The sequence below is a fragment of the Lepidochelys kempii genome, chromosome 5 (assembly GCF_965140285.1).
Source record: "Lepidochelys kempii isolate rLepKem1 chromosome 5, rLepKem1.hap1, whole genome shotgun sequence".
Taxonomy (NCBI): Eukaryota; Metazoa; Chordata; order Testudines; family Cheloniidae; genus Lepidochelys; species Lepidochelys kempii.
In genome coordinates, this window is record NC_136384.1 from 22,559,286 (window position 1) to 22,580,635 (window position 21,350).

At 43.0% G+C, this 21,350-nt stretch overlaps 1 protein-coding gene across 2 annotated transcripts in view; it reads right to left on the bottom strand.

The window, feature by feature from the left end:
• Positions 1–21,350, bottom strand: part of CCBE1 (collagen and calcium binding EGF domains 1) — a 184,866-nt gene that overhangs the window by 10,511 nt on the left and 153,005 nt on the right. For both annotated transcript variants that reach the window (XM_073343658.2, XM_073343659.2), the window contains exons 4-6: positions 14,802–14,936; positions 14,002–14,139; positions 7,671–7,777 (exon numbers count right to left, since the gene is read on the bottom strand). In XM_073343658.2, the coding sequence (XP_073199759.1) occupies positions 7,671–7,777; positions 14,002–14,139; positions 14,802–14,936 (380 nt within the window). The remainder of the gene's footprint in view (positions 1–7,670; positions 7,778–14,001; positions 14,140–14,801; positions 14,937–21,350) is intronic.

Sequence of the window (21,350 nt, forward strand, 5' to 3'; positions counted from 1 at the left end):
AAGCAGACTTTGACTCCCTTAGGGAACTGATGGGCAAGATCCCCTGGGAGAATGAGGGGGAAAGGAGTCCAGGAGAGCTGGCTGTATTTTAAAGAATCCTTATTGAGGTTACAGGGACAAACCATCCCGATGTGTAGAAAGAATAGTAAATATGGCAGGCAACCAGCTTGGCTTAACAGTGAAATCCTTGCTGATCTTAAACACAAAAAAGAGGCTTACTAGAAGTGGAAGACTGGACAAATGACCAGGGATGAGTATATAAATATTGCTCAGGCATGTAGGAATGGAATCAGGAAGGCTAAATCACACCTGGAGTTGCAGCTAGCGAGGGATGTTAAGAGTAACAAAAAGGGTTTCTTCAGGAATGTTGGCAATAAGAAGAAAGCCAAGGAAAGTGTGGACCCCTTACTAAATGAGGGAGGCAACCTAGTGACAGAGGATGTGGAAAAAGCTAACGTACTCAATGCTTTTTTTGCCTCTGTCTTCACGAACAAGGTCAGCTCCCAGACTACTGCACTGGGCAGCACAGCATGGGGAGAAGGTGACCAGCCCTCTGTGGAGAAAGAGGTGGTTCGGGACTATTTAGAAAAACTGGACGTGCACAAGTCCATGGGGCCGGATGCGTTTTATCCAAGAGTGCTAAAGGAATTGGCGGATGTGATTGCAGAGTCATTGGCCATTATCTTTGAAAACTCATGGCAATCAGGGGAAGTCCCGGAAAACTGGAAAAAGGCTAACGTAGTGCCCATCTTTAAAAAAGGGAAGAAGGATGATCCTGGGAACTACAGGCAGGTTAGCCTCACCTCAGTCCCTGGAAAAATCATGGAGCATGTCCTCAAGGAATCAATTCTGAAGCACTTAGACGAGAGGAAAGTGATCAGGAACAGTCAGCATGGATTCACCAAGGGAAAGTCATGCCTGCCTAATCTAATTGCCTTCTATGATGAGATAACTGGTTCTGTGGATGAGGGGAAAGCAGTGGAGGTGTTATTCTTCGACTTTAGCAAAGCTTTTGACACTGTCTCCCACAGTATTCTTGTCAGCAAGTTAAAGAAGTATGGGCTGGATGGATGCACTACAAGGTGGGTAGAAAGTTGGCTAGATTGTTGGGCTCAACGGGTAGTGATCAATGGCTCCATGTCTAGTTGGCAGCCGGTATCTAGCGGAGTGCCCCAAGGTTCTGTCCTGGGGCTGGTTTTGTTCAATATCTTCATTAATGATCTGGAGGATGGTGTGGATTGCACCCTCAGCAAGTTTGCGGATGACACTAAACTGGGAGGAGTGGTAGATACGCTGGAGGGTAGGGATAGGATACAGAGGGACCTAGACAAATTGGAGGATTGGGCCAAAAGAAATCTGATGAGGTTCAACAAGAACAAGTGCAGAGTCCTGCACTTAGGACGGAAGAATCCAATGCACCGCTACAGACTAGGGACCGAATGGCTAGGCAGCAGTTCTGCAGAGAAGGACCTAGGGTTTACAGTGGACAAGAAGCTGGATATGAGTCAACAGTGTGCCCTTGTTGCCAAGAAGGCCAATGGCATTTTGGGGTGTATAAGTAGGGGCATTGCCAGCAGATCGAGGGATGTGATCGTTCCCCTCTATTCGACATTGGTGAGGCCTCATCTGGAGTACTGTGTCCAGTTTTGGGCCTCACACTACAAGAAGGATGTGGAGAAATTGGAGAGAGTCCAGCGAAGGGCAACAAAAATGATTAGGGGATTGGAACACATGAGTTATGAGGAGAGGCTCAGGGAACTGGGATTGTTTAGTCTATGGAAGAGAAGTATGAGGGGGGATTTGATAGCTGCTTTTAACTACTTGAAAGGTGGATCCAAAGAGGATGGATCTAGACTATTCTCTGTGATAGCAGATGACAGGACAAGGAGTAATGGTCTCAAGTTGCAGTGGGGAAGCTTTAGGTTGGATATTAGGAAAAACTTTTTCACTAGGAGGGTGGTGAAACACTGGAATGCGTTACCTAGGGAGGTAGTGGAATCCCCTTCCTTAGACGTTTTTAAGGTCAGGCTTGACAAAGCCCTGGGTGGGATGATTTAGTTGGGATTGGTCCTGCTCTGGGCAGGGGGTTGGACTAGATGGCCTCCAGAGGTCCCTTCCAATTCTGTTATTCTATGATTCTATGATCCCTACTGATCTGCAGCCAAGAAAGTTACTAGCTGGGAGTGACCACAGGTGGAGTTGGGAATTTTGCTCTGCCGAACAGAATTTAAGGAATGTTTTAAAGATACTTGGGGCAAATTCATTCCTGGTGTAACTCCGCTGACCTCCTGGATGAATTTGGCTGACTGGCTATTTCAGTGTTCGATTCCTTCACATTTGCATTAGAGAGCTGTATTCTAAAGCACAATGATTCTTATTATCTGGCATTAATTTGTCCAGTCACTTGGAATTCATTGAATTGGATGGTCTCAAGACTCCTCTAGTTATTGCTATTCATTGTTGACATACACTCACCTGCCAACGGTTTAAATGTAAGGCTTTTAATATAAGGAGATGGTAACACTATGTGCCTGTAATATGCAGCAACTTTCATGCAAGGCTCTCCATCAAGGGATGGAGACATTTTGCAAGCATTAATGACTTAAGCCTGGGATGGAGCTAAGTGTTAGTGTCTGTTTTACACCTAGGTATATTGAGACAAAGGCAGGTCAAATGACTCACCACACGTCACACAACAAGTCAGTAACAAAGCCACCGGGGCCCAGGTCACTTCCTCTCCTCTCCTTCTCACTCATTGTAATGCCCCAATATCTACAGCCCTAAGGCTTCAGCCAAGGCAGAGAGAGAGGAAATGAGACCAAGAGCCCTAATTTTGTTTCTTTAAAGAAAAGAAGAGAACTGTATTTTCGAGGAATGGGAATAGGTGTGGTAGAAGGGTTTGCTCTTATCTTCCCCGCTCATCTGACACTGATCACACCTTGCCTGATGAGCTCCTGGCTCAGCTCCTTGTTTGAGCCCTGTTTTAGGGCTGTCAACAAGGGACAGTGATTGTGTAACCCTACCCAGTCTCTCCCAGTCTGTTAATCAGCCTGTTAAGCCTTCTTGCTGTTCACGCTCAGTGCCTTCACTGATGTCATTCCACAACACCTGGTTGCCACACATGGCAGCTGGGTTGGCTGGAGTCCGAAGATTTTTCTTTACTGCAGAGCTAATGCAGGCTCTTACCTGGATGTTGTCCCTAATCTGGCTCCCATCCACACACAACACCCTCTCAGCCGAGTGTGGTGGTGCTTTACACCTCAGCTAGCTTGTCTGTCCTGGGGCACAGGCTAAAACTCAAGTGCAGTTTACACTCTGGGAAGGGGGAGGAGTTGAGTGGTCAGGGTGGGATAGATATTTCCCAGGAACCCCAGAGGAAGCACAGATGCTGGCAGGTCTCTGAAGCTCAGGTGGCCAGTGGGACTCCTGAGGGACCCTCACCAGAGACACACTCTTTATGCTTTATTGGGCCCTTTGTACTTTTATCCTTTGTTTCAAATTAAAATATCTGCACTTCCCTAATCAATTAATTTATGGCCTGGAGATGTGCCAGCCACTATTTTAGCTATTACCCAGGGATTGAACCTGGGACCTCCAGAGCCAAAAGCATGAGTTGCTACAGCTTGAGCTAAATAACAAGGTTCTGTGGGAAGGGGTCTGTAACAGATCCCCAGCCTTTGTGGTTTAAGCATAAGAGGGACACATAACACACACTGATCCCTGGGTTATACAAGCTTGTTATCTTGGGCTGTGATCTCTCATGAGGCGTGAGTGGGATTGTGCTACCACTTGGTTGGGAAGCATTTAAGAACCATCTAAATGCTTCAAGAAGTGACAGTGGTGACTCTGTAAATGAAATCCTTCTCTCTGTGTAGGTATTAAACCAATGCCCCAGCACAGATTTGGGGCTACATTCCGCCAAAGATGCCATTTTTAGATTGAGAGCTAGAACTAAGTCTTGACCACTTGTGAGCATTAAAATTTCCCTTGCACTTTTGGCAGGAGAGTTCTAGGTGTCTTAGAACCAACGTCTCTATAAATTCAAACTAGTAAGTAAAATTCTGCCAATCTCAAATTTCATCTGGACTAAGCAGCTGTGTAGTATTTATATGCACTGTTGAAAAGCATGGAATGTTTCACCCCATTGATGGTCCCATTTGAGTGATGGATTAATTAATTTCCCCTGTATAGATTTTATTTTAATTTGTGGCCTGGAGGTTACTTTGGGCTCTTTCAGGAGCCCAACTGCTATATAAATGCCACTCATTATAGTCATTACAATGACCAGTTCTTCAGTTTATGTTCTGAACAGGAAAAAATGTGTGTAACTGCAAAGGATCGACATGACCAGAATATAAAAACGTCTTCTGTTGCTTGGGTAAAAAAAAAAATCACTTGTACTGTCAACAAGCCTCTTTATTAAATAATTTAGTAAGTAAAAAAAAAATATCTGCAAAGCCAGCATACACACATGCCTCCCCACTGAGTCAGCTGGACCTGAGACATGCACTAAACATGTCAAGTAAGTGAGTCCCGGGTCTAGTTCACTAACTTTTATATCTCCTAGCCAGAAACTGCCTGTTATACAAATTGGTGCCAAACCATGTGTTTCTGATGTTGACTGTTATCCTCTTAGGGATTAACTACACTCACTGACCTAATTCATATTTCACTTTTTGGATGGATTGGGATAATTGTCCAAAATGACCTTGGTTTTCTCCATCCATAACTCAAAAGCCAACTTTTCCTCACAACTTACCTTTTTCTGTCTCAGTGTAAAGTTTTGTGTGGACGGATGTTTAGGGAATGGCAGTGCTAGAAACAAGATCCTCCCACCATCAATGTTTCATGTTACCTATTGTAGTTTTGAGCGGTTCCTATAAGAACTGTAGACTAGTTGATTTTGACATGGTTTGACTGGACTGATTTCTAATAAAGATGCTTACATATGTCTTGGTGAGTAGATGTGCATGATTCCAAGCACTGGATTGCTGACTTGATATATTTTTTATAAATTCTGACAACTCATTTGCATGCTAGATATCCTCAGCCTAGTTCTTCAACTGGCTCATCCCAGTTTCACTAGAGCTATCCTGAAAGCTGCAAGGTTCAGGGTCAGCACAACTTTGCAGTCAAGATGTTGCACTAGTACATCATGGTGACATTGAGTCCCACTGGAGAAATCATTCAAGGTGGCATCTCTGTCTTGATCCCAGCCCTACTACTTATTGGTTCTGCCATCCGTGGTACAATCCCCTACAGGCTGAGGCTATATGAGATACTCTTAGGAGAATTCTGCGCTACTGCACATGTGCAGAATTTATGTCCCTCACAGATCTCTTTGCTTTCTTGCAGAAAAATGCAGGGAATCAAATGGAAGCTCAAGAGTGCTCATGCAACCCTCCCAAGCAGTATGTTTTGGGTGCCAAGGGCAGCCGGCAGAGAGGTAAATCACTCTGGGGCAGGGGGCGAGACTGGGGAAGACCTGGCTGGTGGCTCCAACTCTGCACCATTCTCAGTTGCTAGTCCCGGCTGGGCTGGGCAGGGCAGGACGGGACTTCCCTCTTCCCCTGCATGGCACCCGGGGCTGTGTCAGACCCACTCCCAGATTTCTCCCCCAGCTGTAGAAAGCTCTGGAAACTCCCTTTCCCCCGTGCTTCCTGCATCCATTGGCCCTCAGCTGCAGGGGAAGGGATCATTGTACAGGGAGCTGCTCCCCCATCCACCCAACCCCCATGCATCCAGACCCCCCCTACCAAGCCTAACCCCTCCACCCCCACACCCAGAACCCCCAGACAGCCACCCATACCTGTATCCCCACCCCACTGAGCCACACTCCCCCAGCATCTGGACCCACCACATCCAGACCCCCTGCCGAGCTCTATTCCCCCCACAACCAGCCCCCTCCTGCTGAGCCCAAAACACCTTCACCTGGACCTTCCTGCAGAGTCCCATTACTGTTGCACCCAGAACCCCCCAACAAACCCCTGTGCATCCAGACCCCGCCCCACACCCGGATCCCCCACTGAGCTGCCCACACCCAGATTGCCCCCCACAGAACTCTCTCAACCCACACCTGGATCCCCACAACACTAAGCCTCTTCACACTTGGGTCCTACCTTGCTGAGCCTGCTTGCCCACAACTGGTGCACCTGACATGGAGGGGCAGGGCCCTCAGGAGTTTCTGGGGCAGGCCTGGTCCTCACACTGTGTCAGGATTGGGTGCAGCCTCAGCCCTGAGTCAGTGTCCCGGGGAAGAGCTGCACAGTGATCTCCCATCTCTGTGCAGTCAGTGGTCTGTGCTCCCCAATGCCATGCTGGACCCTCCACACTTATTTGACAAATAAAATTTGCAGAATTTTAAAATATTGTGTGCAGAATTTTTAATTTTTTGGCACAGAATGCTCTCAGAGTAATGAGATAAAGGCAACCTAGATAGGCAGGGCCTAGGCATTAAAGCTCTTGCACATGCCTCTGTTAAAAGGCCTTGTTTCCTGTTTGCTAACCTTTTCCTCCAGGCATACGTGCCTTATTCTCATACAACAATTCTAAGTCAGGAGAGTCACTCCTGATCAGCCAGCATGTTTTGCTGTAGACAAGACTTAATTACCAATGGAGATAAGCACACACGCTGAAGTGTTTGCAATACCCAACAAATCTGAGAGCAGGTTATTTAGTACAGGATTTGATGCCAGGCTTCTCAATTGGGAACAAATAACTGGGCAACCAGCCCATTCAAAGAGCCATATTTACTGTAAATAATTGCACGTAGTAGCACACAGAGGACTTGTCATTTTCTTGGATGCTGTTTGTTTACAGCCAGCATTGCTGTCCTATATGCTGTTTTCATTAAATTAATATTACCTCTAACAAGAGCTGGTTAGAAAATGGAATTTCTGTTCTGTGGGAAACTGCAACATTTCAAAATTTGTTGTTCTGAATCAGAAAGAAAAGTTAAAATTTCCAACTTTCCCACACAACAGAAATGCCTAAAAATTTTCATTCTAAACCATCAAAACATTTTGTTTCAATAACGTCAAATTACAGAATAAAAAATAACACATTAAAATTAGCATATTATAATTTAAAAGTTGAAATGAAATAAAATTAAACAGGAAAGTCCAAATGAATATTACCAAAATGTAAGGAGAAAGTCAAAATGACTCGCTTAGACCTCCTTTCACCAAAATGTAGTTGAAATTGACACGTTCCTGCAAAAGTTTCCATTTTGACAAAACTACATTTGGACTGGCTATACCTGTTCTGTGCAGGCTCAAGCCCTAAATGTTGTGCATTTGGAAGGAATAAAAGGGGAAAAGATGATGCCACTTGTCAACACAGCTGGGTTCAAATCCTTGTAAGTGGAACTGGATTTCATGGTCTTATCCTAGTCTGTGGTGGGCATCTGTCTATATCTCAAAGCTACCACTGAATTTGATTTGATTAGCAATCTGTTTGGATGAGGTCTGTGGAATAGCAATTGCTGCCATTCACACATGATTTTAAAATGCTGCTACACCCTATTTCATGAACACAAGCCTCACGTGGCTGTGATTCATCAACACTGGTATGTTTAAAGGTACCCTAAGAAGAACTGCAGCTGTATCTAGTCTCTAATTTACACCTTTAAAATGTACAATGCAATGATGTGACTGACAAAATGTTTGTACCTTTTGCTTTAGTTGTAAAACCGTCTGCTTTATCTGATGAAATTCCTTACAAGAGGCACAACAGGTTCCTGCTTTCACCACGTTGTCAGCCTTCTCAGAAAGCCCAGCTAAAATTAAAACAATTTCCAATATATTTTAAAAGGGAAGAAAACCCAAAGGAAAGAAAAGCATACAGCAGTTGCAAAAGCTACTGTGCCACAGAACAGCCTTTGCGGTTTTTATGCTACCCAACAGTGTGAAAGGAAGAGAGGCTCATGCCATTACCAGCTTTTCAATTATGAATCACAACGTAAGGCTGAGCAATTTCACAGAGGCAGTACAGGCCACATTTTAAACGCAGCTGTTTCCAGTTAACAGCCTGAAATGCCCTTTTCCTCTTTTATATCTGAAAATGTTTACACTTGTACTTTTATCTGTGCATTTACACTAGGCCAGCCCTATAGATCCAAAATGATTTACAATCCCCTCCAACCGCCACTTTTCAAATATTGTAAATGACACTCAAACCCCATGCAACGTGACAATCTTACTCAATTTGCACAAAACCGGTCTTTATCAACACTGACTATTCTGCCGTGCAATGGAGCTCCAAGAGCGAACAGGGCTGAGAATTGGGATTCGTGGTAAAGATTTACAGCCAAGTTAGAGAAAAGGTCACTATAATCGTTAGGTATGTAAGAATGAATCTGTTGTGGAATCTGCAGAATAACCCTGAAAATAAGCATTTCAACCTTATTATTGTTGGCCTCACACAGAGCTAATCACTTTAGCATCACAAACAAACAATCATTGTTTTAATAGTTGTCCCACATGTAGGCTTGCATAATGATCATCCACAAGAGCCAATAGTAGGAGGGTTCAAACGCTGGACCTTCAGAATTATGGTACAGACTTCTGCGACTGGAGTTAATGGAGGAACTCTAGTAGCAATAGTAGCCGTTTGCCTCTAAATGGACCAGCAGCAGCACGCTTAGCTATTGTGTTATGCTTGCTCATTTGAAAACATACTTTAGTATAATTGTTTGGGTCATGTTTTCATAAATGTGCACTGCTTTTGAAAAATAAAACTGCAACACTAAATACAAACAGGCTTTCTTTTAGTATAGTATTAAGGACATGACTTTTGGATATATATATATTTACTGTGTCCAATGTAAAAAAATTCACATTCATCATGTTCTTCTGTAATACATAAGGATATGATTCTGTCACTGAAGTCACGGGTTCTGTGACATTCTGGGCCCTCCGTGACTTCTTCTGGGCCAGGGCTGGAGCAGCGGCTACCAGAACAGCTGACCGGTGGCCAGCCCCGGGCTGCCAAACAACTGACCAGAAGTCACCCCAGGGGCCACCGCAACAGCTGGCCAGCGATCAGCACCGGGGCTGCAAGAGCAGTGGCAGCCGGAACAGCTGACTGGCAACCCAGCCCCTGGGCACTCAGAACAGCAGTCGGGGGGGGGGAACCGCTGGAACAGGTGACCTGCCGTCTGCCCCAGGGCCGCCAGAACAGTGGCTGCAGCCAACCTCAGGACTACGGGAACAGGGACAGGTCACGGGCTTCTGTGAATTTTTGTTTATTGCCCTCAACCTGTCCCTGACTTTTACTAAAAATACCCGTGACAGAATCTTAACCTTAGTAATACACCAGGATACTAATACAGCTTCACAGCCAATTGATTTTTCTGTAGGATTATTCTACCAGACTCCACACCCAGGAAGCCTTTTGGGATCCACTGCAACAAGTAGTTCTGCCTTTGAGAGAGAGAGGTTTATTTTTCTTATCTTGGTATGTCAGATCAGAAACATGCCCTGTACTTCCTTGTCCTAAAGTACGAAGAAGAAGATGATAAAGAGGAGGTAAGGTTAGCTGATCATCAGTATTAAGGGTATCAGAATTAGTCATGAATAGTCAAAAGATTAGGAGATTCAGACAAGCATCTAAGCACTCATATGCTTATCAAGTGCCTCATTTAACACTCACTGTAGCCAATAGGAGTCTTTTCACTGATTGCATTGGGCATTAGAACATCCCTCAAATACTCCTCTGAATTTTATTTGGTCCTTTTTTCAGCTAGAAATACCAGGCTCCTTTGTGAGCTTTCCAGTGCTTCCTAATAGTGTACAAGATGGTAATACTTGGAGAACAGCTTCCCTCATCATATTCGCCACAGATTCATCAATTTAAGACCAGAAGGGATCATTATATCGTCTAGTCTGACCTCCTGAATAATACAGGCCATAAAATTCACCCAGTTGCCCCCTGCACTTAGCCCAATAAGTTGGGTTTGGCTAAAGCATATCTTTGAGAAAGGCACTTAGGCTTGATCTGAAGACATCAAAAGATGGAGAATCCACCATCTCCCTTGGTAGTTTGTTGCATTGCACGGTTACAAATTTGTGCCTTGTTTCCCATTTGAATGTGTCGGTCTTTAATGTCCAGCCACTGGTTCTTGCTGTGCCTTTCTCTGCTAGATTAAAGAGCCCTTCAATACCTAATGTTTTCTTCCTGTGAAAGTACTTCTACACAGAAATCAAGTCACCTCTTGATCTTCTTTTTGATCAGCTAAACAGACTGAGCTCTTTAAGTCTTTCCCTGCAAGGCATTTTTTCCAGACCTCAAATTCTGCACCTTCTCCCAACTTTTCAACTTCTTTTTAAAAATGTGAATATTTTTGTGCCAGTATTTCTAGACAAAAGCAGGAATTACAGAGACATGCATCATTTTAAAAATAAAAAGATAATCAGGCTTGTCTGTTTTTAAACTACAGTAAAGATGTTGGTTTGGAACAAGTATTAAACCAAAGTCCCTTTCAATTTTTATTTTATCCCAAAGAGTTCACCCCCCACACCCCTGATGACTGGACTGTGTTGAGAAATGTTGCTGAAAGCAACAACAGTCAGAGAAAAATTGCCAGCTTTCTCTGCTGTCTTTAACCCCATGCAATCCCATTGGAACCAGTGGGACTGAGCGGTGTATAAGAAACACTGAATTTGCCCCTAGTTCTAATATATAATCCAGTTCATCTGTACGACCGATGTAGAGCAAAGGTCCGTGCATCAACAAAATATCGTTATAATAGTTGACTGCAGCCATCAGTGAGGTGGTCTAATAGTTGGAAAGGATCATGCTGCAGAGAATTGTGTGAATCTAGTTGGATCCAGTAGTCTCTGTGACCATCAAAACACAATCCAACATGCTGGTGAGAACAAGGATAAGATATCTCCCTATTTCCTGACTTGTGCACGGCAGGATTCCCCTGATGTACACCAAAGGGAGGTGATGTTCTGACCATGAAAACAGTCATCCATCACTACCTTGTGACCCCAGACATCAGATCCAGAGTGTGTCCACTTCTGAATAGAACCAGAATCCATCTGGGTCATGCCCATTGGTCAAGGAAGCAATGAGATTCTGAGGCAGTCATCATTGGTGCAGATACTGAATTCAGGCAGAGTAAAACTTGGCAACCCCAGGGTTCACCAACACTTCAGTGGGATGTTTAAATAAACAGTTTGCATTGTATAAAACTTGAATCTGGGGGCTAAACTACTTGACAGAGTCCCTTTGAACCTGTCCCATCTTAGAAGGCCTCCTACAGTACAAACAATTAAGTCCAGCTCACATGATGTTTTGTTGGCCTTCTTCAGAGCCCTTTACCTCGTTACTGGTGAGCCCTGCAGCTGCTATTGATAAGAAAACTGCTTGGAGAGGCAGTATGTTTCTTTAGCATATGCTGGAAGTCACGATCTTGCTTATGCTGGAAGAGAGAGAGATCCTGCCAGGAGGAGATCTCTACAGGGAGCTGTTCTGAATGCATTCTTTGCACAGAGATTATTTAGTTTATCATCTGTGTTGTATTATCTGGGCTCAGACTGCAGAGAAGGTTTAGTTTGTCCACCTTTGAGTGTGTAACTGTATTGTCTCTGTAATGTGAAAAATGACTGCTGAAGCAGCAAGGATGCAGCCCCTTTTGGTGCCTGATGTACAAATCCAAAGCATATTTAATCCAATCCACTGCTAGTAGGATAGGGCCAATTCTTCTGGCTTTGCAGAGTAAACAATTATTAACTCTCTGTGTAAGGTATGTTATATTTGGAATTATGGTGAGATGTCAGATTTTTGTCTGTTTTTATGTTGTCTCAAATAAAATATTGTCAGAAAATTTGCCTTAGTGTTCCAGCGACCTATATAATGTGACTCTATTGTTCTTTATAAGGTTATTACAACTTAAATGTGTTGCTGTTTTATAATGGTGCAGGAACTTACATTTACCACAAGGTGGCATATAATTTATAGACCTGGAAGTCACCTGCTGAAAATCCTCTTGTTCTGCGTGCTCGCCAGTATTTTGCAGGCTAGTGTGCTTAATACAAAAATAGGTAGGGCCAAATTCTGCTCTCATTTACATCTGAAATCTGTAAAATTATTCTAGATTTACGCTGGTGTAACAGAGCAGAATGTAGCCCTTAGATTCTGCATGCTGCCTCTCCAACTGCTGCTGGTAACTGTTTGAGAGATGGTGTCTTATGCCACACAGGAGACATGGATTATAGTGGAAAGAAAACTGTGTTACAAACTGCTGTTTGCAGATAGCTGAAGTTCATTTACAAATGCCTAGAATATTTTCAACAGTCAATAATCCTGAATGCTATGGACATTCCTCTGTCAGAAAGCTTGAATTACAGAGGAAATGTTAATTATAAATATATCTGCAAGGGTATTAGTGACAACACACTTTTTGTTAATGACATCTTTATAAATAAAAGAATTATAAATGTTTGAAAGCTACAAAGAGCAATCGCAGAAACCTGGGGTGCTCCAGATACATGTTTTCAGTGGGACAAATAAAAATTACAAAATGTTTGTGCCTATTGTCCAGCTGGGGTTTGGAAAAGTCAGTGATATAAAATGTACTTTCAGTCATTAATAGGTGAGCCAACTGTAACCTAAAGTTCATCAAAAGATGTTTTCAGTTTTTTTCTTTTTCCCCCCCTCTGTTACTAACTTTCTGTATCTGTGATTAATTTAAATTATCCCAACGTTTATTAATTTAAAGGCATTGGATGATGGCAAACACTTTTATACTTAATACCAATGTTCAAATAAAACAAAAAGCCGAAAAGCTCAACATTCTATATTTATTGGAACAAATTCTGATCTCTGTTGCAACAGTGCCATCCAATTAACTTCAGTGCCATGGAATTCAAGAACTCTACAGCCACAGATGGAATTTAGCCTACTGGTTTAGATTATTAAAACATAAGTTGACTCTCCAGGTATGATTTTGGTGTGTGCCTGAAAGCTCAAAAGCACTAACACTGGGCCATCTGCTAATCTCATTGGTATTAGTGTAAATACAGACTAAAGCCACTTTAGCGATTTTGGATTTATGGAGGTCAGAATCTGGCTCATTTTCCTCTAAGTGAGATCCCACACTGGACTAAATTCTATTCTTAGTTACTCCTGTATTAAGATTTGGCTTATTATTATTATGTTAGCTGCAAGTATTTTATGTGTTTCAGACAAAGTGGTCTAAATTAAGTAGTAAGAGCTAGATTCATTATTCACCCACCCTTCCCCTCCAGGGAGAATCTTTTCCACATGCTTCAAAATACTAGCTTTTCATTTTCACTCCTCTCACACGCAGACATTACAGTTCATTAAATGCTAATTACAGGGAAAAGGTAGCTCCAGAACAAGCCATGGGAATTGCCCTGGGAACTCAAGAGTACAGTATCTCAGGGGCAGTAAAAGGCTTATGCTCACATAGATTTTTTTACATTGTTACAGTAGTGGTCTAGTTGATGAGAACCTAGGTTTGCCATGAATGTACACTATCAAGACACTGAATGAGGTACACATATCTTCTGTATGGATCACATTATGAGACAGTACCTGGTTGCCCCCTCCCATGGCTAAAGGAGAAGAAATCACCAAGAGACTCTCCTACTGGGGTTTTCTTCCCAAACATTCCATCAGCCAGAGGGCCGTGTGTTTTGCACCCCTGCAGGACAGTGAGATGCTAGCCCCAAAACCCTGTGGAGCCCCTGAGATGTTCAATGGGAGGCCAGGGCCATCCATAGGGGTTTTCTAGACAGTGACTGTTCCTAGGAGCACCATGGACAGAGGACTATGGAAGCATGGTACAGCCTTTGGATAGTTCACTTGCTTTTTAGTAATCTAAAGTCAATGGACCAGATTCAGTTCTGTTACCCCAGGGCACCTGAATTTGGCATTGGCTGTATTACATTTCCACAGCTCCCTCTCTATGATGCATCAGTTTTCTTAGGCTATATTTGGCCCAGGATATTACTGCACGCTAGTATATACCTTTGTCTCCTTTGGTGCAAGTCCTCCCGTCATCTTCTCGGATATAGCCTTCATGACATTCACATCTGTAACTGCCCAAGGTGTTGACACAGATTTGAGAGCAGAGAGTCTCATTGTTTGTGGCACACTCATCGATATCTGAAGTTGAACAAATGTTGAGAATCCCCCAAAAGTTACAGAGGTTCAGAGATCAAATAAGATATTTCCCTTACTGGTTCCATTATCTGAAGGGATTCTGAATGGATGGTCAAGCAACCACAGAACTTCAGGGGGCCTGGGCCACAGTTTCACATCAATTATAATTATTAACATGCATGGCCCTTTACACATGACTACCTCTTGACAAGTCCTTGCATCAAAACTTGATCCTGAAAACCTTGGCTCATGTAAATACTCACCCATGCAAGGTAGCGCTACTGAGTTAGCTGGGAGTGGTATAAATCCCTGAATTAGGAGTTACAATCTGAATTGAATCTCAGAGGTTTGCTTTCATAATTTAACATAATTTCCCTGGTTTTCAGTTTGATGTGAGAATCATGCCCTGTTTCATTGCCAAAGACCTTGAATACTGCTCAGAGACTGCATGGGGAAGGAATTAACAAGGGGGGGGGGGAAACTTATACAGCTATTTACTTAAATCAATTAAAAGCATGCATACTAAAAGAATGAAGGAAAGTAAAAGGAAAGGGTCTAGCACTATTCAACTTCTTCTTTGAAGAATTTCTAAAAAATTGAAAATTCTGCCTGACGCAGGACACAGCCTTAACCAAAGATAAATGTGACATGTTCTTCATACCCACCTAGGCAGTAGGGTTTCTCTCTGTTCCTGTGTCTCTCACGGTCATACCGGTATCCAGGATAACATGTACAAAGGACACGTCCAAAGTTATCTGTGCACTGCTGTTCACACGGAGCTTCTGCACACACATCGTAGTCTAAAGAGAGAAAAGCGTGCTTAAGGGAAACATTGGAAGCAGGCCCATGTGTTTAGGACAACCATATGATTTGATATTTTATCTCATCTTATGTTATTGTTCATTAACAAAGTCCAACTGCATTATCACAGCAGATGGCAGAAACATAAGTGAGATTGTCACAAAACGTAACTAATGTTTTATTGGGGAATTATAATTCCTAGCCACAGCTTTTCTACAGGTCTAATAATTTGAGAAAGAGGCACTTTCTTTGTGTTTGTACAGCACCTTGCACAATGGGATCCTAGCACAAATAAGGGTCCTAGGTGCTACAATATAATAAAATAATAATTAATATGCTGCTTTGGTTGCAGAGAATTAGTAATTATTCTCAGGGAAATATTTGCTTTTTTTCCCCTCCCCAAATTCACAAGTGACAGAAGCAACAGCTGCTGTGTAATATACTATACAATAGCTTACAGATAATTCAGTGGCAAATACATTGAGAAAACGTTTCAGAAAGAAAAGTTAGTTAAAAAAAATACATTAACTGCACCAAACCTACCCTAATTGCCCAAGCAAAGAGCACATAGTTAATAAGATATCACCGTTTTTAATAATATAAATGTGCTGACTAGCATCTGATACTAAGCCTCTTACCAGAGTGTAGTGGAGCTTTCCACTTGGCCCTCTGGGGGTATAGGCTGAAGCCCAAGTGAAGCTTTCATTTGGGCTGGTAACCATTCACTTTGCAGTGAGGATGCAGGCTAAATCACACCAGTGATGATAGTCATCCAGTGCTTTCCCACAATTCCCCCCAGAAGTCCAGAACCATAGACAAATTCTCCCACAATTCACTGGGAAGGAATTACAGAGTGGCTCATCTTACCATAGCACTAAGATCCATGGGATATGCCCCCAGAAGTCCGAGTGACATATACAGGTGAGTGCAGTACCAGAGAGGACACAATGATTTAAGTAGGGCTTTAGAGTCTGGATGCTAATGCCTTGGCGAGGCTAACAATGCTCAGACCAAGATGCCAATCACCCAAGTTAACTCTGCAGTAAAGACATTCCCTCAGTGTGAAGGTTGATTAGCTGGAGAAGAAGGGGAAACTGAGGCAGTGGCAGGGCCCAAAGCAAGTCTGGATAAGCGCTGCTGCAGGCTCTTAGAGTTTATATCAAAATTCATGACAGTGTTGCTTTATATCATTTAAAAAAAACTTCTACACGTTTAATTCAGAGTTTATAAAAGGGCCAGTCCACTGTTTCTAACCTTTTAAAAAATATATTATTTTTAATTGTTGCTTGTATTATTTTGGCAACAAGGACCTGTAACCGTGGTCCAGGAACCCACTGCCTCAGGCACCGTACAAACACAGAACAAAAAGACAGTGCCTGCCCCCAAAAGCTTGCAATTTAAGAAAATGTAAATCTAAGTAAAATCTAAATGTTTTTGCCAACATTCCAACACTCTTTGCATATATACCGTACTTTAAAAATTATTGATTGATTGTTGAAGAAATATTCTGATTCATACTAGTGACTAGCAGCCACCTTGTGAATTGCAGAATTTTCCAAAAGATAAATGTCATAACAAATTACTGATAGATGGTAATGCAGGTTCAGCCCCATCACAGTTTCAGACTTAACTGCACTTTGCTCCCACTCCTGGTCTTCCTTGAAGGCACCCTCTAAAGGTCTCAGGCTCTCAGCCATTACTTGTGTCAGACAGAGAGCTGCACTTCTCTCCCCGCAGACCAGGGTTTGAGGCTTGTAGCCCCTCTGCACCACAGTGTGATTTCCCCAGCAGGTCTGACCAAGGTCTGGCCCATGTGGTTAACCTCTCTTCAGGGGCTACAGCAGTGTACACCAGTTACCAGCCAGTCTTCATACAGCAAAATACTTTCATTCTTAGAGTAAAAGCATTACAGAAAAAACAAATGGAAGTTCCTATATACATGAGAAAAGCTTACCCAGAGACCACCCATCAGTCCTATGGGGTCCCAGTAAGCCAAAGTCCTTCCAACCCTTCGGCAAGGGTTGGGACCCCCCCCCCACCACCTTGGACAGAGGATCCTGTCCACTTGCTGAATCAAAGGAAGGACCTGTGCCAGTTCAAGCTCATCCTTTTATACCAAAAGCCCTTTCTTTGTTTCCTAGCCTCTGGAAAAAACCCACTTGAACCAGTATATGCAACCAGGAGGCGTGGAGGGGAGAAGCTCTCTTAAACGGGAAGAGGCAGAGAAATAGGAAGGGGAGTTGTGGCACATCAGGTAATGTGTTTCAGTGGGCCTGATCAATTCAGCGTGCCCCAACTCACTGTGTTTATAATCTGTATCTAAAAGGTATCATGTAATATGTCATTGGAAACTCACTGATCATTAATATTATTTCATGATTTATATATGGGGTGTGTATTAAGAGTTATGGATATAGGCAGGAATGATGACTAAAATTTGCATAAGCCAGGCATGTCAGGGGGAATTGGTAAGCAGCTCTGCCCTAGATGAAAGAATGCGTATTTGCTTCTCTGCCTAGCACAATCATCAGGCAGAGACAACGAAGGGCCATTTACATATTAGGTAAACAAAGCTACCGAGCTATCAAGAGGGGGAGGAGATAGCTTCCAGCAGAGAACAGAAATGTTATCTGCGCGATAAAGTCTGAACCTCTGCATGATTAAGTTCAGGGGGATCTGAACCTCAAATGATAAGTAATTGAATCAACTGATTGAAGACAATATTACTGTATTATAAAAGTTTATTGAGTGAGATGTTTTATGAAAGCAAATGACACACTGGTGATTAATACCATCGTAAAATGTGTGCATAAACACTGCATAAGGAATGATGGATTTCCATTGATATTAAGCTTTACAGTCTTAACAAAAGGAGAAACAGGTCTCGCCCAGACAGGAGGGAATGTCACAGCTATTTACCTGTCTCCTATATCAATTAAGTATGGGGGAATCAAAACAATGGAAGCCCCATTTACATACAGGGTGATGGGAAGCTCATAGAAAGGGGAAAACAGAATGAGGTCATCCTGCCTCTTGAAACAACATCACTGAACTTTGGAAGACATAAGCAAAGACGGAAGCCATCTTTGGCATCCATCACTAGACAGACACAAGGGAACAGAGCTCTTGCAAGCTGGGAAAGATGGCTCTTGCATGCTGAGAAAAATGGAGGAGTTGAAGTCTCTGCAAACTGAATATAGGTGAGAAACCTGCTTAGGCAAAGACCTTTCACCTAGGAAGACAAGGGAAGCCAGCATCTTGTACTTCTGTGGAAGGTCCTGACTGAGGGAAAGTCAGCCATGGCTGAGAAGAAGGAAGACCAATGAGAGAAAGCATCTTGAACAAAGCCTGTAGCTTACTAAATTTAGTTGTAGACTTTTAGATGCATTTTCACTTTTATTTGCTGGTTTCCCTTTCTAACTTTATTCCTTTTACTTGGCATCACTTAATCTATGTCCTCTTGTTAATACATTTGTTTTATTTTAACTATAAACCAACTCAGTGCTGTGTTTGAAGAGCAGAAGAAATTGCTCACCTTGTGCAGTAACTGTGTTTCTTCAAGATGTGTGTCCCCATGGTGCTCCACTTCAGGTGTGCATGTGCCTCTCAAGCCCTTAATCAGAGATTTTCTGTTGGCAGTGTCTGTTCAACCCATGCACGTGCTATACAACCTCATGGTGCACGCCAAAGTATATGGAGCCGCAAGGGTGAACGGCGCTCAGTTCCTTCTCTATTTGAATGTCCAACAAAGAACAGTCTGAAGCAGAGGGGAGGAGGACAGGTAGTGGAGCATCCATAGGGACACACATTTTGAAGAACCACAGTTACTGCACAAGGTGAGTAACCTCTTCTTCAAATAGTGTCCCTATGGGTGCTTCCACTTCAGATGACCTCCGAGCAGTATCCCCACATGAAAAACCCCCTTGTTTGACAGTCTCTTAGATGAGGAGTACTAGTGGCACCTTAGAGACTAACCAATTTATTTGAGCATAAGCTTTCGTGATCTTATGCTCAAATAAACTGGTTAGTCTCTAAGGTGCCACTAGTATTCCTTTTCTTTTTGCGAATATAGACTAACACAGCTGCTACTCTGAAACCAGTCTCTTAGATGGTATCAAAGATGGTAACACCTGTCCTTTTGGGGAAAACAGAAGAAGTTAGTTGAAATGGGCTGGAGATTGTTGTTAAAGTCCAATCCCCTTTCATCTCAGGTGGTGTTCAGGATTCAGCTGGAGCCAGAGGAGGAGCAATGTCATCGTGGTCCCTCTCTCTTGCCTGGTGTGGTCAGGGTTAGGACCAAGAAGGTCTGCATTCACAGGAAGCCACGATGGTGAAGCTCACTCCCATAGCTAATTTCTGCCCCTGCACAATCTCTTTAAGGACCCTTAAGGAGCTTCAGAATTGAATCTAAGATTGAAGACAGTACAGCACAACCAAGCATCGCATCAGATCTGGTGTTGTGGACCAAGGCATTGTGTTTACAAAAAGTATGCACTGAAGTCTGTGTAGCAGCTTTGCATATCTAAGACACTGGAATGTTCTAGATTAAAGCTGTGGAAGTTGCCTTTGATCTGGTAAAGTGTGCTATTATCCTTGGGGAAAGTAGAGCACTAGTTGTGTTATAGCAAGCGATGATACACCCAGAGATCCCCCTTGAAAGTCTCTGTGTAGAGATTGTGGACTCCTTGGATCTCTCTGTGATAGAGACAAAAAATCAAGGTGATTTCCAAAATTGCTTGGTCCTATCTAGATAAGAGACCAATGCCCATCTAACATCTGTCTCATACTGAGATATACGTGGTTTAGGGGAAAATACACCTGGTAATGAATGGCCTGGTTAATGAAAATCCAACAGCACTTTAGGTAAGAATTTACGGTGGCCATTAACAGATCTTGTCCTTGAAAGATATCATAAATGGAGGGTCTGCCATCAAGGCCCCAGTCTCCCTAAGTCTGTGAGCTGAAATGATGGCTACTAGAAAGGCCATCTTCATAGATAACTGAAGCAGAAAGCAGGTTCAGCCTATGGCAAACAAAGGTCCCATGAGGTACTTAAGTACAGGTTGAGATCCCAAGTAGGAGTAGGATCCTTAAACTGTGGGAGAGGTTCCCTAAACACTTAATAAATCTTGAAGACATAGGGTGAGCAAATATGGAAAACCCTCCAGTGGGGGATGAAGTGCTGATATTGCAGCCAGATGAACCTTAATAGAGATAACTGATAACCTGATTTCTTCAGGTTCAGCAGGTGCAAGATGACTGAAAGCAAAGAAAATTCAGGCACTACACTGTCACAGTGACAGTAGTACTTGAATCTTTCCTATTTCTGAAGGTAATTTTAGTTGACTCTTTTTCACTGTTTAGTAATACTTGTTGTACTCCTGTTGAGCAGGCGGATTCTAATCTTCTGAATGCCCTGAGGCAGAAGCCCCCTCAGTTGGGGTGAAGCACGCTATCTGCACTCTAGGAGAGGAGATAAAGGATGGTTGAAAGCTTGAATGCAGGTTGGACACACAGGTGAAGCAGGTAAGAATACCAAATCTGTCTCAGCCAGCTTGGTACTATAGGGATGACCCTGGCATTGTCCTGTCTGATCTTGTTAATCATGCTTCATATTAGCAGTATTGGAGGGAATCCATAGAAAAGGTCAAATAATTCTGGCTGCAGCATGTTGATGGACTGAAGAATGGACAGGTGATAAAGAAAGAGACCAGAAAGGATGAAGCAGAGTTTTTGGCAATGGGGATACTGAGGAAGGAGAATCTGACCAGGGTTTGTCTACACTAGACTCTTATCTCCAGTTAATCTTCATCAAGAAACTCACAGTAGTGAACATATTTGTAAAAGCTACCATGGATACTCCCTGAATGTTTGATCCAGGCTACAAGCATGTATGCTTTGCTTTAGGCTGAGCCCAGAGAAGGAAGAGAGAATGGAATTGTCAACCATGAATAGTAAGACAGAGATAGAGGAAGTTCTGGAGAAAAGATGAGAAGTTCTATTTTTGGCATGTTTGGTTTGAGAAAGTGGGGCAGAAGGAGATGTCAGAGAGGCAACAATAAAATAGTATTTAGCACTCAGTCTCAAACTGCTTTTCTAAATATCATTATCCCCAGGGTAGGACAAGGTAGAACAGGGAAAGGAGAATGAATGGAAATGACAGGAAGAAGGTTGAAGATCAATGACAATGCCATTGCCTTAGGGAGGAGAGACTATTTAAAAAACACCTGCCCCAGAAGGAGAACCAGGTCTTTCTGAGGCAGACATAAAAGAGTAGATGGAGCAGGGTCTGCTTTAGCTCCTAAGCCCTTCCTTGTACTCACTGCTAGTTGCACAGGAAGACGGTACTACAATTGCTTTCTTGGTGTTGTGATTTGCCAGTAATGGCTAAAAGGCAAAGATATACTTTAATA